The sequence below is a fragment of the Coffea arabica genome, chromosome 7e, assembly GCF_036785885.1.
Source record: "Coffea arabica cultivar ET-39 chromosome 7e, Coffea Arabica ET-39 HiFi, whole genome shotgun sequence".
NCBI lineage: Eukaryota > Viridiplantae > Streptophyta > Magnoliopsida > Gentianales > Rubiaceae > Coffea > Coffea arabica.
The window spans coordinates 14824270-14840237 of NC_092323.1; the positions used below are offsets into that span (position 1 = coordinate 14824270).

Consider the following 15968-nt stretch of genomic DNA (forward strand, 5'->3'; position numbering starts at 1 on the left):
AAGCTTTTTTCCTGCCAAAAGTCAAACAGGCCCTCTTTCACTAATCATAATGATATTTTCACCGCTGAGGCTGAGGCAGATGAAGAGATTTGCAACCAAGATCATCATCATTGCAATGGATATTTTTGTTTTTAGGTGACAAAAAGAAACCCCTATAGAAATTGATGGCCTAGATATATATATATATGCACCTTCTCTTTTTCTTTTTTGTGAGGAGAGGAGGAGGAGGCTGGTTATTGTCATATTTTTTGTCCCATTATTTTGCACTCATCCGTTTTCACTTTTATCATTGGATCCATTAAAGATCACAATTGAGTGCTTAGATCCACCATGCAACCGTTGTCGAATGCAATTCCTCATATTTGGACAAGCTAATAAGCTAGGAAAGAAACAAGAGGCATAGATACAAATCAGCATATATAGCATCTTCCCAACATTCAAATTGTTCTGCACCGGAAAATCGATCATGTCCAAATTTGTCTCTAACAATGCATGGTGGAGATTGACTATGGCTTGTCAATGTTTCCTGCGTGACTTAATTAAGTGTCATAATTTTATTTTTTTTAAAAAAAGAAAGGTGTAGATAACAAACTAAAAAAATTATTTCACAATTAATTGTCAATGTTTCTTGATTTGATATATTCGACCAAGGGACAATCCCTTCTATATTTCTCTGAATCAATTAAAGATTAGGAATTTACAAAAAAAAAAAAATCAATGTATAATAGGGAGAAAATTTTGAACTATTTAAACAGGTTAGAAAAGAATAAGGTTACATTTTGATCATCAATTGTAACAAATGGCTGATGCAGCAATCATATAGATTTCACTTCCATGCATCTTTTTCCATCTCAGAGACTTGCATGTTTCTTGATCGCAAGGTGATGTAGCTAGCAACATGAAAGCACAAAACAATTGGAGTTTTCTTTAAACCTCTCTCTTTTTTTTTCTTTTTTTGGCACCATTCCAAGTGAATAGTACAAGACAAATTGACTTCAATTTGAGTGAAAAAAGGGTTAAAAAGAAAAAAGTCTACGCAGCACTGTATAAACAGCAGTACTATCCTCCCACTTTTTCTTTTACTGCTGTTGTCTTTTTTTCTGATGGCTCCTTTCCTTCTTTTGGTTGTGAATCTTTTAAATTCTTTTCTTTACTGCTCTCTTCAGCCAGTCAGTTCTCTTCTATGTTGTGGACTTGTCTTGTTGCTTTCCGAGTTTACTCCACAAGCTATAACATTGAAGAGTGCAATATGTTCTGGCTTAGATAAAGAAAGAAAGCAACTGTGAAAAACAAAAATCAAACAAAAGGGGATAAGGAAGAAAACTTCTTCCTCAGTGGAGCTAGCCCTTCTTCTAGACCTAGCTAGATTACAACTCCTTTCTTTGATCTTCTCATTTGTTTTGTGAGAAAATGAGAGAAATATTGAATTCAGCATCACAAACCATGCTCAACCAAAGTTTGTTCGAGGATCAAGATATGTCATCACAACTTGGATTCTTCGCCTTCTCTTCAAACCCTTACAATCTACCCTTTGGGTGCAGTCAACCTTCTCTAAAAACTCTCACAGCAGTAGCTGGTTCATTGGCTGCAGATACACAAACAACCCTCTCTGAATCTGCTACTCAAAAGCAAAAAGAAGATGTCACTTCTCATTTTGGAGAACCCCCCCAGCTCCGTTCTTTACAAAGATCTAATGCAAATCTGTGGTAAATTATCGGTTTTCTTTTCAAGATATTGATCATAATAAGAATTATTTGTAGATGTTGAATTTCTTATGGACAAAAAAGGGAATTAGGAAAGAAAAAGGGAATAAGGAGATAAAGTGAAATAAAAGAATCAAACACTTGCTCTAAAATGAAGGAAAAATTCATTGAACTGCTAGGTTATTTCTGATTCCCATGTGCATGTTATTTCATCTGTGATTTACTTGGCTATCACTTTTCCTTTTTTCTGATGTCTGGCATGATTTCAGGGCATGGGGAGAAGTGAATGATTGCATGAACTCCAAGAAAAATGGAGGAGATAATTATTTGGGAGTGGCAACAATAAAGATGAAGAAGATAAAGGCCAGGAGGAAGGTAAGAGAGCCAAGGTTTTGCTTCAAGACCTTAAGTGAAGTGGATGTTCTGGATGATGGGTACAAGTGGAGGAAATATGGACAGAAAGTGGTAAAAAACACGCAGCATCCCAGGTTTGACATTCTCACTTTCTCGTATTTCAAATTCATTAAAAATCTTAATATGTCAACAAGTTCCGTTTATCAAACATTTTTTTGTTATTTTTATTCATTTATGTTTTTGCCCTAGAACCTAATCAACAAAGCATGGACACCTCTCAGGCCGCTCTTTCCCTCCTTTTCTGCAATTCAAGACTTGCTTTAGGATTCATGAGAAGTCTAGTGATTGCATAGATAGTCTTTGAAGTTTTCTTTAAGAAGGGGTCGGGAAGTAAAAAAGATCACTAACGACTGTGTTATATCAGATTCAGAAGCTGCGGAGTGATTATACCATTATATTCACGGTAATCATGGCCTATGTATTAGTTAAAGGAAAAGTTGGCTCTAATGAAAGTGATCATTAGCCCTTAATCAAGATTGATCATCCGCTCTATACTCCTGTGTTTGGATTTCTTCTCTTTTAGTTGCTTTTAGCAACTATGCTATAATGGATATCTATGGATGAATAGTCTGAAAAAGTTAATCATGTTTTGATTTTTCAGAGGTTTGATGGCACACTTGCCAGCCATCAAGAACATCATAGATTTCCTGAGAAATTTCAAGCAAGTTCCTGTAAATATTTTTGATGTCTGGATTCATAGGATTGAGAATCCAAATTTTCGAACAATGGCAAGGAAGTCGTACGATTTTGAGCGGTTAATTATTCGCTTGTTAATGCATAGTTGAGACACCATGCAAAAGCATTTGTTCAAGTTTCAAATGCAAAACCCTAGACAAAATCTAAATGATTTTTCACTATTTGCTTCTTTACGCTTTGATAATGAGGATTTCATTGAGATCCCATTTCATGATTTGCTTTAGCTAGGCTAAAAAGTAAATCAACTTTTATTGTTTAATGATTACAACAAACATAAATTCTCCTCTTTTCATGAGCTACATTGAAAACATTACACAATCTCATTTAGTACCAAAGGGCATATAGTGCTTTCCACAATTGAGAATAGGAGCCCACTCTGCTTAAAGCTACTCTTGTGATCATGAATCCAGCCATTGCCAGTTTGTTACATCTGCTTCTAAAAATTGTTTGCTCTACTGCTTTCCATTTTCTTGGTCATCTTTTTTCCCTTTTTACATGTACTGATGTAGTAAGTAACAGTATCATGGCTGCACATTGGCCTACCATCAACCTTGTGAATGTTGTCAAATTGTTTTTTTCAGATTTTCAGACATTAATCTTTAACCAAGGTCAACATGCATTAAACTACTTTTACCATTAATGTAGGTTTGTTCACCATGTCCACACCTTGTTCTAATTGTGTGCTGAAGCTAGGAATAAAAATTTGACTTGAGGGAATGGAAATGACCTCGCAAAGTCAAAAAACAATAAAATACCCTTCAAGATTCTTTCTCCCCCCCCCCCTCCCCTCTCAAATGAACATGTTAATAATTTTACTGACCGAGAATTAAGTTGAAGAATTTGCAGAATCCTTGTCTTTTTCGATACTGTGCTTCACTCTTTTGCCAGTTTGGACACAAATTACTTTCAGATCTATATAGGTAACTTGTGAAAATTGGAGCCAGAAAATTGACTATTGACAAGTGTAAAAGGAGAGAAATATGTGGAATCTTTTTTCTTTCCCCTAATATGTGGAGTCTCTTCTGTGTTGTTTTGTAGTGAAATATACAATCACATTTTTAGACAAAATAATACAGTCTCTTCAACAAAGCAAACAAAAAAAAAAAAGGAGACAAAGAAAAGAAAAACAACTGGGACGAATGAAGCACCGCCAAAACCAAAAAGGCTTGATCACAGTGCCTGGGCCTTTGCTATTTTATTTGCACTAATAGTTGCTGGGAATAACTAAAAAACTATACCTGAAAACGTCTCTCTCTCTCTCTCTCTCTACAACTATATGTCAGATGTAATATTATACGTACAAATGCATGTCACAACGGGAGAACTATATATATATGCTTTGCATTATCGAAGTATAGCACATAAGTCACTACTTGAGATGCTACATTTCATATTGAACAGTGCTTTAGATCCTAACCAAAATTAACTGAAAGCCATGGCTTCTTGATGAAAACAAATCTGTTCCTACAGCAGCTTGGAGGACTATATATACTAGTTACTAACATGTTATGGGACTTGGCTGCAGGAGCTATTATCGCTGTACACAAGATAACTGTCGTGTGAAGAAGCGAGTGGAACGATTAGCAGAAGATCCCAGAATGGTTATAACAACCTATGAAGGAAGACATATACATTCTCCATCCCAGGACGAGGATGATTCACAAGCTTCATCTCAAATGAACAACTTCTTCTGGTAGTCTACAAGTTGAATACATTTCTATATATAAAAGTTGAGTTTATATGCGTAGTATAAAGTTGTATGTTGTGTGTTTTCCATGGTGTAACTTTCTGGTATACACTTTTGATTTTGCCCATTTTCTATTCATATATACTACATCTTAATACTACGCATTTGAATTCAACTGGGCATAGGTAAGTTGAAGTTTTCAACTTAACTTGTGCATCCTTTGATTCGTAGTTATAATGTGTGTAACATGTCATGTGCCCTTGTTTTATTGGGGCTTGCATGCATGCTAATGTAATACTACTAGTTTATGTTGGAACTCAGGCAGTTGGATTATGATTTGTTCTTTCGTCCTGTTTGTTGTAGTTATTACTCTATTTGGCATATAATAACACATTATTGCTGTATTTGAAAAAAAAGAAAAGGTGACAGACATACATATAAAAGATTATAAAGTTTGTATATATTGACAGTATATATACACATTACACAAATAGATCTGAATGAATGCATGACAATTAATCACAATTTAATTAAATCTGAATGTTATATTTGTACAAGTAATATATATCTTATTCGTGTTTATATATATACGCTGTCACTACTGCATACAGATTTTATATCGTGTATATAATATTTCATATATTGGGAATACAACAATTACGTGGCTTACACTTTAATTAGTGCAACAGTGGGATGGAATCCGATGAAGCGCAACTGTATAGGTCAAGGTCCGCTCATATTGCATAATGGAAGTTTCTCCCTTTATTTATTTATTTATGTTTGGTTAGGCTATCTCCTATAAGGCTATACTACTTTTCCACTAATCAATTGGAGAGACATTCTAAACCATATGAGCGGGACTTCAAAAGAAATAAAAATCTATAAAGAAAAAGGAAAAAAAAATGGACAATTTGAAAGTTGAATTAGAGCTTTCATGATTATTTGGTTAGTCTCCCTAGTCCCTACCAACACAAGCCAAAATAATAAATTTTTGTTTTCAAAAATTCTTGACTCCACTTCTATTGGCGATTGCTTTCGAGCTCTTATTCTTCATGTTTCATGGGTTATACTTGTTCATTGTTTATTGCTGGATCTGAAAATCTCTCAATTGGTTCTTTAATTTCATCTGCCGCTTGCATTCTTCGTATACATAATCTTTACAATTAATATGATTTTGGATTCAAACCTCTTCATCTTCAGTAAAATTCAAAGGATATATAATGGTGCATCCTTTTGGTTGAGTGGTGGGATCTTTTCCCTCTAGTTCCTTAAGTCAAATTAGGCCATTTTTTAATGCAAGTTAAAGTAAGAATAAGAGTTGACGGTCGAGAAAAAAAATAAAGAAGAAAGAATCAATACAATTTCAATGCAGTTTTTCGGCATCCGAGTGCTTTTCACTTTGGGCATGTCCACCATCTTGCATTCCAACCATTAGTGGGTCATTTCCCTTGTATTATCGTGGTATTAGTATCTCACCCACGTTTTATCTCTTAGATTGGCCAACTAGGAATTAGCTATGCTCGTTTGCACCCGTCAAATCTCTTGGCCCTGGCGCATTCGCTGAATCTGTGGATTTCTAGAATCTGGCCCAAAATCTAAACTTGGTTTATTGAACCCATGTCTGAATGGTCTACATATGCGTGATCAATGCTGTGAAACATAGATGGGCCGACCTATAGAACTCCATGCAAGTCTTTTGAAATATTTCTATTTTTACTACTTCTCGGCTCGGCTATTGTGATTTTGATATGAAGATTGTCTCTCAATCATTACTTTCTTATGGCACTTTCAAGTTTTGTTTCAAAGAGTAAAATTTTATTCATACTATCATTGTAAAGTTTTCATTTATACTAGTGAGTCAAGAATCTCAATCATTAATTTAGTATAGAATTATTAATGTTTTTTTTAAGAGAATAAATTGTATATACATTGTTAGTGTAAAATTTTATTTGTACTAGTGAGTCGAGATGTTTAACAAAAAACAAAATACCAGACAGATTGTTGGAGTCACATATGCACATGTAGCAAATATTTAAATGTGTTCGTATTAAAACTTTTTCGCACTAATAATGCATGTAAAAAGAAATTTTAATTTTTTTAAAACAATTTGAGAGCAAAAGAATTTAAATGTATTCCAACAAAAAAAAATTTATCATCGTCTATGTATCTTCTCCTGTCAATTCCATGAAATTTTAGTGCAAGGGTGGAATTCTAACTCTTAAAAACACCAAAATTTTTTGTGGAGAAGAATTTTCAAGAGCTAAACCAATCAACAAAATAGTTTTGTTGGAAGGAGAATGGAACTCTTCCACTGAGCTAGAACTATAAAACTTACCCAAACTTGCCAAATATTTTTGGACAAAAGTTTATTTTATCATGTATCATGTGCTTATTGAACCCATTTTAATTAAAAAAACAAGCAATGTAGCCATGTCTAGTCACAAAAAAAAAATTAGGAAAGTTCGATAAAACCCTACTCCTTCAGTTTTATCCATCTTTTTTTTTCTTACCTTCCACCCGTCCCCACAGGTTTTTCACCTCCAACTGCTATTGATAGGTTCAGAATTCGAATCTTAAACCTGGTAACGGAGAGTACTTTAAGAGGTTTCCGCTGACAACTAGACCAAAAGCTGCGGTGCAATTTTCTCCATCTTGCTTCCATATTGGTGTAAAATCTCCTCCCTTCCTCAACAAAATTCGAGCAGCCCAGAACTAATTTGTCGCTCAATATGCCCAATGGGACTATGATCTAGAAGGGCTTGGGCTCTTTCTTCCCTTTTCTCATTCGCATACCATCTCTATCCTATATTCCTATATGTTTCATACTCATCAATTTGTCTTCCAAAGAGATTATTTTGGGATTTTAAACAAAGAATGAAAGGTTTTGACTTTAGATGAGATGTATGAACTCGAATTGAATTTTTCAAGTCTTTAACAGAGCTAGACGTGCATGATCTTGTTTCATTATTTGGTAAATGGTCGCTTCTAGGCGATACTTACATTGTTGACTGCAAAACTAGAGGAAATGAGAAAAACTCATGCACGATTTGGATCAATAGTTTTTTATTTGTTATGTCAGATCTGGATTAATTGTTTGATACTGACCAATTGGATGTCAAGCTTTTGTTCTGACAATTGTTCATTGGGCTAAAATTAATTTATTTTCCAATTAACACTTTCTGATGGCCGTAATGGATCAGACCAAAAAACAAGGGGACAAACGTTGAATAAAGAAACAAAAGAGCCCCGTACAAGTTTGTTGAAACCCCAAGAAATATGCTTTGATGCTTTACGCAGGTAGTGAATATTCATGGAAAAGCTCTGGTTTGCTTGCATGCAAAAGAGAATCTTGAAGAGGAAGATCTTTTAACATTGCATGCCTCTGTAAATCAATTGTTTTTTTACTGTGTTATTAGTACTAATTAACATCATAATGTCTGCAAAGAAACTATAGAACCAGGAGCAGAATTTATGCAGTTCCGCTCAACTTTTCCTTAATTTAAACACTTGGAGGCTTGTATGAAAACAAAGCACTCTAAAATATGAATAGGTAGGTAAACATCCATTACCAGGAAATTAACCATAAAATACAGAGGTTGAAACGTTAAGAATTAGAGATTCTCGTTCAAATGCTCCTGCTCTTTTCCCGCTTCTTAAATTCCACCCCTTCCCAGTTGAAAAAAGTTAAAAATATATATATAAACATCTACATCCATCCAATTAAAGTAAAAACCTTAATTTTGTAGTTGGAAATTAGAGGTGAACTTCCTAATTGCCATCTTTATCTCTTTGTACTAAAATGTCATCCTTGGTTAATTCACTTGGAACTTGGGAACTGGGCCAATTGATATATTAATCCAATAACAATACAAGTAGTAGTATATTAGTTGGAACTTAGCCCAAAGAAAAGCCCAAGCACGTGAGGGCTCCTAGAAATTCTACCATGTCTAGATTAATTAATTTGTTAATCACTTAGTTCCAACCAAACTCTTTGGATTACTTGCTAATCAAATGCTTAAAAATATTGGTTAAAATATATTGTAATCATGTTTAAAAGAAAAGGGTCTCTATATTCTATGTTGCCTTGGAAAGCTGGTGCTTAAGAGCAGACCATGACCGTCCATGCTTCTTTCCTCTACCTTTGAATGCAGACCCCCGGGAGCCACCGTAGACCAGCACGTGGTCCCTCGTGACCTGCACGTTCAAACCCTAATGTCAAGGCCCTTAATAAGCCATATAGTTATTTATTTATGCCAAGGGAGTATTCCATATTCAAGAGGACAAGAGGGGTTGGAAAACCCTAATTCTTTCAAGTTTAATTAATTTGACCATAGATAGATAAATGTAAGATTTCCTTGTATTTTTTGCCTTTTTTTTTTTTGACAAATTTACATGTTAGTGTTGTTTCATCGGAGATAAATAAACAGTATAATTACACAAAATTGATAACAATAAAAATCACCAAATTAGTATCCTTTGTATTAAGTATGAAATGAATTATAGTGATGAAAAGAAGGTAGTAAGCTAGCTTAGCATTTTACTTTCATACTCATTTATATATATAATGTATGCATATATGTTGAATAGGGTAAATATGTTTGGCATTATGAAATTATTATTTTATTCAATTTGTACAAGGTCAAGAAAAGATAAGACGAGAATGTCTATTTGTTGCTTTGGAGTTGTAATGAATTGTGGATTAGTGTGCTCATGAAAGAGTACGAAAACAGATTGCATCGACTTACGACTTTTGCAGATAACTTATACTACTAAATCAATATGATTATGGTGGGGATAAGAGAGATAAGAGATTTTACCATGTCACTCCGCTATATGGTGTTGCTAATTAAGAAATTTTCAACTTAGAGTTAACAAAGAGTAATGCAATAACAAAATTTACCTTGAAAGATTAACCAGGTCAATGATGTTTAAGCAGCATCTCAACGTCCATTCCATTTTGATAGTCTTGTTTTTCTTTTCATCCATCCCAAATTATAGTCTAATTTCTAATAGAAGAATATAGTTAATTTTTAACTTCTCTAAAAATATCTTTAGTTAATATAGAAAAAAATATAAACTACCTTATTTAATGTAGTTAACTTTTCCAAAACATATTGGCATGTCAAAAGCTTTACTTAGTTACCATTCTGAGCTTAATCACATCACTAGGAGAATTAAAGTCATCATTGTCTTCAAACCATGAGTAAAAATTTGAAAAAATATCCATATTCTCACAAATTTTTTGATGAAACTCCAACAAAAGAGTATGATCTTATTTCTACAAATCAAGAACATGAACAAGTCATATTTGAAATGCAGAGAATTTTTTTGCCCAAGTTGAAATCGGTGTGGCCATATTTAAAATGCTCACCGATTCTTTATTTTCACGTTATTCAACTTTCCATCAATAATGGCTTTGATTCATGTCTTGAATAGTACAACTTTTTTATCAGTATTGATGTTGTAATTAATGTAAAAGTATAGTGATTAATTATATTCTTAATATTAATGTAAGGATATATTAGAAAAACAGTATGCTAGATTTATTCTTCCAATAAAATAAACTAATTTTTCTTAAAATGTGTTAAAAAAATCAAAATTATCAAAGTGGAATGAAGGGAGTACTCAAATTTGCACTATAAGGTGGTAAGGTCTGCACCAAACCTTCCACAAGGTGATTTTCCCAAATTAAATATTTTTCTCTATGAAATCTAGTTATTATATGATTAAATTTACCCCCTTAACAAAAGGTAAAACCAACATGGAGAAGCAACTCTATCCGATTTTTGGGAATAAGAATGAATGCATCCAAGATTGAAAAAAAAAAGGGGATAATTGCAGAAACCTCCCCTGACTTTTATAGTAATAGCATTGACCTCCCCTATCAATTTTGAAATAGCACTGACCTCCCCTATCAAAAGTTGGAGGCAATTTAATAGGCAAAAGTGGGTCAATTTACTAAAGTACCCCTGACATGATTTAATTTTATCAAATGAATGTGATGAGTACTTTCATCAAACCCAACAAAGCATTTGTTAATAAAAATTACACTAAATTAACTATTTCTGCATAGTTTAACTAATTAACTAATTAACTAAATAACTAATTATCTAATTAATTAATAACTAATTATCTAATTAACTATTAACTAATTAACTAATTATCTAATTGTTAATAGTTATTAACTAATCAAACTATTTCTGCATAGTTAAACTAATTAACTATTAACTAATTATCTAATTAACTATTAACTAATTATCTAATTAATTAATTAACTAATTAACTAATTTCTATTTATCTAATTAACTAATTAACTAAAATTGTTGTCTGTCCGAAACTAACAAACTATTTGCATGTTAAACTAATTAACTAATTAATTGCTTAACTAATTAACTACCTAATTATCTAATTAATTAATTAACTAATTTTTGTTTATCTAATTAACTAATTAACTAATTATCTAATTAACTAAAGTTGTTGTCTATCCGAAACTAACAAACTATTTGCATGTTAAACTAATTAACTAATTAACTGCTTAACTAATTAACTAATTAACTAATTAACTAAAGTTGTTGTCTATCCGAAACTAACAAACTATTTGCATGTTAAACTAATTAACTGCTTAACTAATTAACTAACTAATTATCTAATTAATTAATTAACTAATTTCTGTTTATCTAATTAACTAATTAACTAATTATCTAATTAACTAAAACTGTCGTCTATCCGAAACTAACAAACTATTTGCATGTTAAACTAATTAACTAATTAACTAACTAATTATCTAATTAATTAATTAACTAATTTCTATTTATCTAATTAACTAATTAACTAATTATCTAATTAACTAAAACTGTCGTCTATCCGAAACTAACAAACTATTTGCATGTTAAACTAATTAACTAATTAACTAACTAACTAATTAACAAACTATTTGCATGTTAAACTATATGCAGTACGCATTATTTATTTAAAATATCGGCTCTTTATGGGTATTTTATTTTCAAACATTTAATTTATGATAAAAACATCAATGTTTGTAAGTAAAATTCAAAAAGTGTTACAGTAATATCAATATTCTTACTTTCAAACATTTAATTTATGGCCCTATGCCCCTCCCTTTTTGTAAGAATATTACTGTAACACTTTTTGAATTTTACTTACAAACATTGATGTTTTATCATAAATTAAATGTTTGAAAGTAAAATACCTATAAAGAGCCGATACTTTAAATAGGTAATGCGTACTGCATATAGTTTAACATGCAAATAGTTTGTTAATTAGTTAGTTAGTTAATTAGTTAATTAGTTAAGCAGTTAATTAGTTAATTAATTTAACATGCAAATAGTTTGTTAGTTTCGGACAGACAACAACTTTAGTTAATTAGTTAATTAGATAATTAGTTAATTAATTAATTAGATAATTAGTTAATTAATTAATTAGATAATTAGTTAATAGTTAATTAGTTTAACTATAAACTAATTAGATAATTAGTTAAGCAATTGTCAAGCAAATAATAATTGTCAAGCAAGTAAGGGCAAAATTGGAAGAAAATTCTTATCTCACTTCTACAAAAGCTGTCAAGGAGGTTTCTGCAACGAATTGTTACTGTTCAGGGGAGGTGAATGCAATTTCTAAACCTAGAGGGGAGGTCAGTGCAAATGTCAGAAATCTCAGGGGAGGTTTCTGCAAGGGTAAAATACACTAAACCCCCTTGTGGTTTGGGTTATTATCATAAAACCTCCTCATTATTTAAAAACCCCCAAAGAACCACCTTGTGATTTGGACTAATTTGGGCAACGAACGGAAATCATCCAATTTGACGGGAAGTGACTTACACATGCTTGATAAGCGAGTGTGATAACAATACATCAAGGTTAATGTGGTAATTTTACATTTTCTTTTCTTTCCTTTCCTTTTTTTCCTTGTTCTTCCTTTTTCTTCTTTCTCTTGAATCATCTGGGGCAGAAAAACTGAAGCAAAATCAATACCAACCTTTATCCAAACAGGGGCTCCAAACTACTTTCTTTTTTTCTTCTTTCCTTCTCTATTTCTTTTCCCTCTCTCTCCCCCCTACCGGTGCAGCAAACCAGAAAGCACTGTACGGTTTCTACTAAGTAGTTGCCTCCGGAAATTCCCCTCTTTGGCCGACGCAATTGGAACTCCGGCGTTCACTGCAGTCCAAATCTGGCGTCCTTCCGGTAGGTTTCACGGAGTCCTCAACATCGCCACTTCGATTTGCAACAGCACTTGTTCCGATTTTGAAATATTCAGCGGTGCGTCGGCAATTAGTTTCCGTGATCTAATGGGTGTTGAGATCAAGAAAGAAAAGGAGGATGATCGAGTAGGAGCATGCAGTCATGTGGTGGAGAATCTTGTGACTTTGACTTCTTGTTGTTGGACTTGTCGTCGGATGGTGCTGAATCGACGACGTCGTCTTCATCGACGGCGTCCAATGTTTTGAAAGAATGGAACGGAGGTGGCCGGAAAACTCAGGGAACTGAAAAAATGAGGGTGGTGGTGGAGGATTACTGTGCGGACTTGTGCTGCAGAGGAAGATTTGTTTTTGCCCGTCTGGTCAAAATTTGCATTTCTGGGAAGAGTTATTGGAAAGTTAGAACCTTGATGATAATCTAGATTTCTGGGGGGCTCCCTATTATGAATTTTGATGGCTACGATTGTGCAGAAGACCCCCTTCTTTAATTGTAGATAAATCACCTTGGGCTTTTGCTAGTTCTCACCTGCTGTTGTCGATTTGTTGGGGAAACTTTGAAAGTTGGGTAGCCGTAAGTTTTTCTAGCAGCAGTACTAAGTAGGATAATGGCGAATTTAGGGAATTTATTTTAGTGAAATTAGTGAATTTTTCTGGTATGCAGGTTGTTTTCAAAGAAAATTAGTAGCAATAATGTTGTTTAGTTCATCACCATTCGGACATTTGCATTATAGTTAAGAAAGAAACCACGGATCAATTACCCATGGAAGGAGCTTAGATGCAGTGGTAATCGGTGGCTATTCTACTATTGTTGAAGGAAAAAGCGGAGATTTGGAGAAGATGATAAGTTTTGAAATTTTCAAATGAGTCACTTGATGTTTCTTTATTCTCAAATAAAGTGAAATTTTTTTAAAAATCTTATGTAAACCCTGAACTAACTTTTAGTATACGTTGAAATAAGGTTAATATTGGAATTTCATATTTTTCCGTCAAATTGGATGATTTCCGTTCATTATCCAAATTAGTCCAAATTATGAGGGGGTTCTTTGGGAGTTTTCAAATAATGAGGAGGCTTTATGATAATAACCCAAACCACAAGGGAGTTTAGTGTATTTTACCCTTTCTGCAATTATCCCAAAACAAAAAGGTGCCTAAATTTTGACCCTTACTAATCTATCAAAGAAAATTTTGACCTAAGTTTGAAGATACTGGTGGGGGCCGTCCCATTTGTTTCTGCGTCGTTTCACCCAGAATTAGATGGGATGTGGGGCCTATTTATTCAGCTTGCGCACGTGGGCAGCTCCATCCATTAGCTGCCCTCTCAAAGTCTTCAATAATTTCCGCTGCCCCACTTGCCCCCGTACACGCCTCGGGCATTGTCTGCTGCCCGTTACCCTCCAAGGCTGCTTTCGCCAACCTCGGTCAGCCCCTCTTGTGCCCAGCTGGTGTGTGCCTGTACTCTCTCTATGGTTGGCATTCGTGGGAAGAATAAAAGTATTACTCCTAAACTAATAAATTTAAAAGCCACCTAATTAATAATAACAAATAAATTAATCTTGTATATAATGACAGTACATACTACAAGTCACCTAATTTTCATATGAATTTAAACTTTAATTTTTACATATATGTATACAGGCTCATTAGCATATATACACTATCAGTCTGTATGAAGTTAATCTTAACAAATATGATATTTTATTTTTCACATCGTGACAGAAAAATCTCGGAAAAACTCACCTACTACTTTCTAAACGTATTTTGTTTCGAATAATTGGTTTTAGAGAAAGATACTAAAAATTGGCCTAATGGATAAGATATTCGTATAGAGTGATGCATACATGATACAACCCTTGGCACCTGCACTGTAATATGGTAATTTCTGCCATAAATTGTTTGGTTAGTGGATTATTAGCAAAAATATATTTGCATGTATCATTAATACATTTTTTAACCATTCTTTTATTTTATATACATCACATCAAAAAAGACTTACAAAATTTTTAAAAAAAAAATTATCCCAAATAATTTACTATCCAAACGCACTCGAAGAGATTAATAAAAACTTGATACATGGTTTAGACCATTGATAGAGTACAAGCATGACAGACGAGCAGACGACAACTAGTGGCGGATCTAGGGATCTATGAATGGTGGGTGACTTGTGAATCTTTAACATAAATATCTTGTTAGTCTTAAAAGGAGTAGATATTATTTTTTTTTATAAGGTAAAAGTGAATAAAATAAGGTAATATATAGTATTGAATCAAAATTTTTAGGGGCCAAAAGAAGGTTTAAATACAAAAATTATAAAATTTCATAGGATTTAAGTAGAATTTTCAAAATTTAGGAGCCCCCTGCTGATCCTCCTCTACCTCCGCCACGGTCAACAACTACATTACATTCCTTATAAACGGGAAAAAAGAAAAAAAAATTATACTAGTCTCACACGTTTGGATGTTTTACAATTGTTAGCTAATAATTTAAGAACCACCTATAGGTGTGTTTTTAACTGAGAATAGTTTTACGTAAAATCATTTCAATAAAGTATTGGCAAGAACAAGTCAATTAATGACCATACTGGGTTAAAAGTGAGAAATTAAAATCAACATGTTAAAGATAATTAAGTTGTTGGATGCATGATAAATAAAATTACAAGAGTGGCCCGCGGATAATCATGATGTGATTAGTTTCCAACTAATTGCTTAATTTACATACATACATATGGTGGTTTCCATAAATATTTTCAATTTTTTAATGAATATAAATTGTGCCTCTCATATTTTTCTAATTATTCAGCCCTTAAAAAATAATGTTAGGATTTTTGCAATATCGATACTTGATAAGCAACCAAACTACCTAAATTAATATTAGTTCTACTAAATTTTAAAAGCTAAATTAACATTGGTCCAAAGTCATGGGTAAAATTCAGTTAGGAAATGAATCAAATTAGCTGATCTAATAACACCCAATGTAGCAAAAAAAAAAAAAAAAACTCATTTTAGCAAAAATAAAAGAATAAAAATTTGGGGTGGGCCTCAAAAAATACTGCTCAAAATGTCCTCATTAGTTCCAATTAAGACTAAAAGTTAAATTTGATGACATGTAAATTGACGTGGGTGCCCATGCATGAAGGCCACGAACATCACGCATGCATGGGTGATTGGAGAGATGTGTACGTACACGCTTGCATTGGATTATTTTCCCAGGTGAGGTGGAGCCCACCCAACCTCATCATCTCCTATTATGACGCTGT

At 33.1% G+C, this 15968-nt stretch overlaps 1 protein-coding gene across 1 annotated transcript; it reads left to right on the forward strand.

The window, feature by feature from the left end:
* The first annotated feature begins 1159 nt into the window (after nucleotides 1-1159).
* On the forward strand, nucleotides 1160-4833 carry LOC113701383 (uncharacterized). The gene is made up of 3 exons (XM_027222001.2): nucleotides 1160-1706; nucleotides 1973-2191; nucleotides 4339-4833. The coding sequence occupies exons 1-3, from the start codon at nucleotides 1411-1413 to the stop codon at nucleotides 4508-4510; spliced, it is 687 nt and encodes a 228-aa protein (XP_027077802.1). The 5' UTR covers nucleotides 1160-1410; the 3' UTR covers nucleotides 4511-4833.
* Nucleotides 4834-15968: the final 11135 nt, after the last annotated feature.

Coding starts and splice junctions, on each gene's coding strand:
- LOC113701383 (XM_027222001.2), top strand. CDS start 1,411: ATGAGAGAAATATTGAATTCAGCATCACAAACCATGCTCAACCAAAGT. Junction 1,707..1,972: donor AGATCTAATGCAAATCTGTG/GTAAATTATCGG, acceptor GCATGATTTCAG/GGCATGGGGAGAAGTGAATG. Junction 2,192..4,338: donor AAAAACACGCAGCATCCCAG/GTTTGACATTCT, acceptor ACTTGGCTGCAG/GAGCTATTATCGCTGTACAC.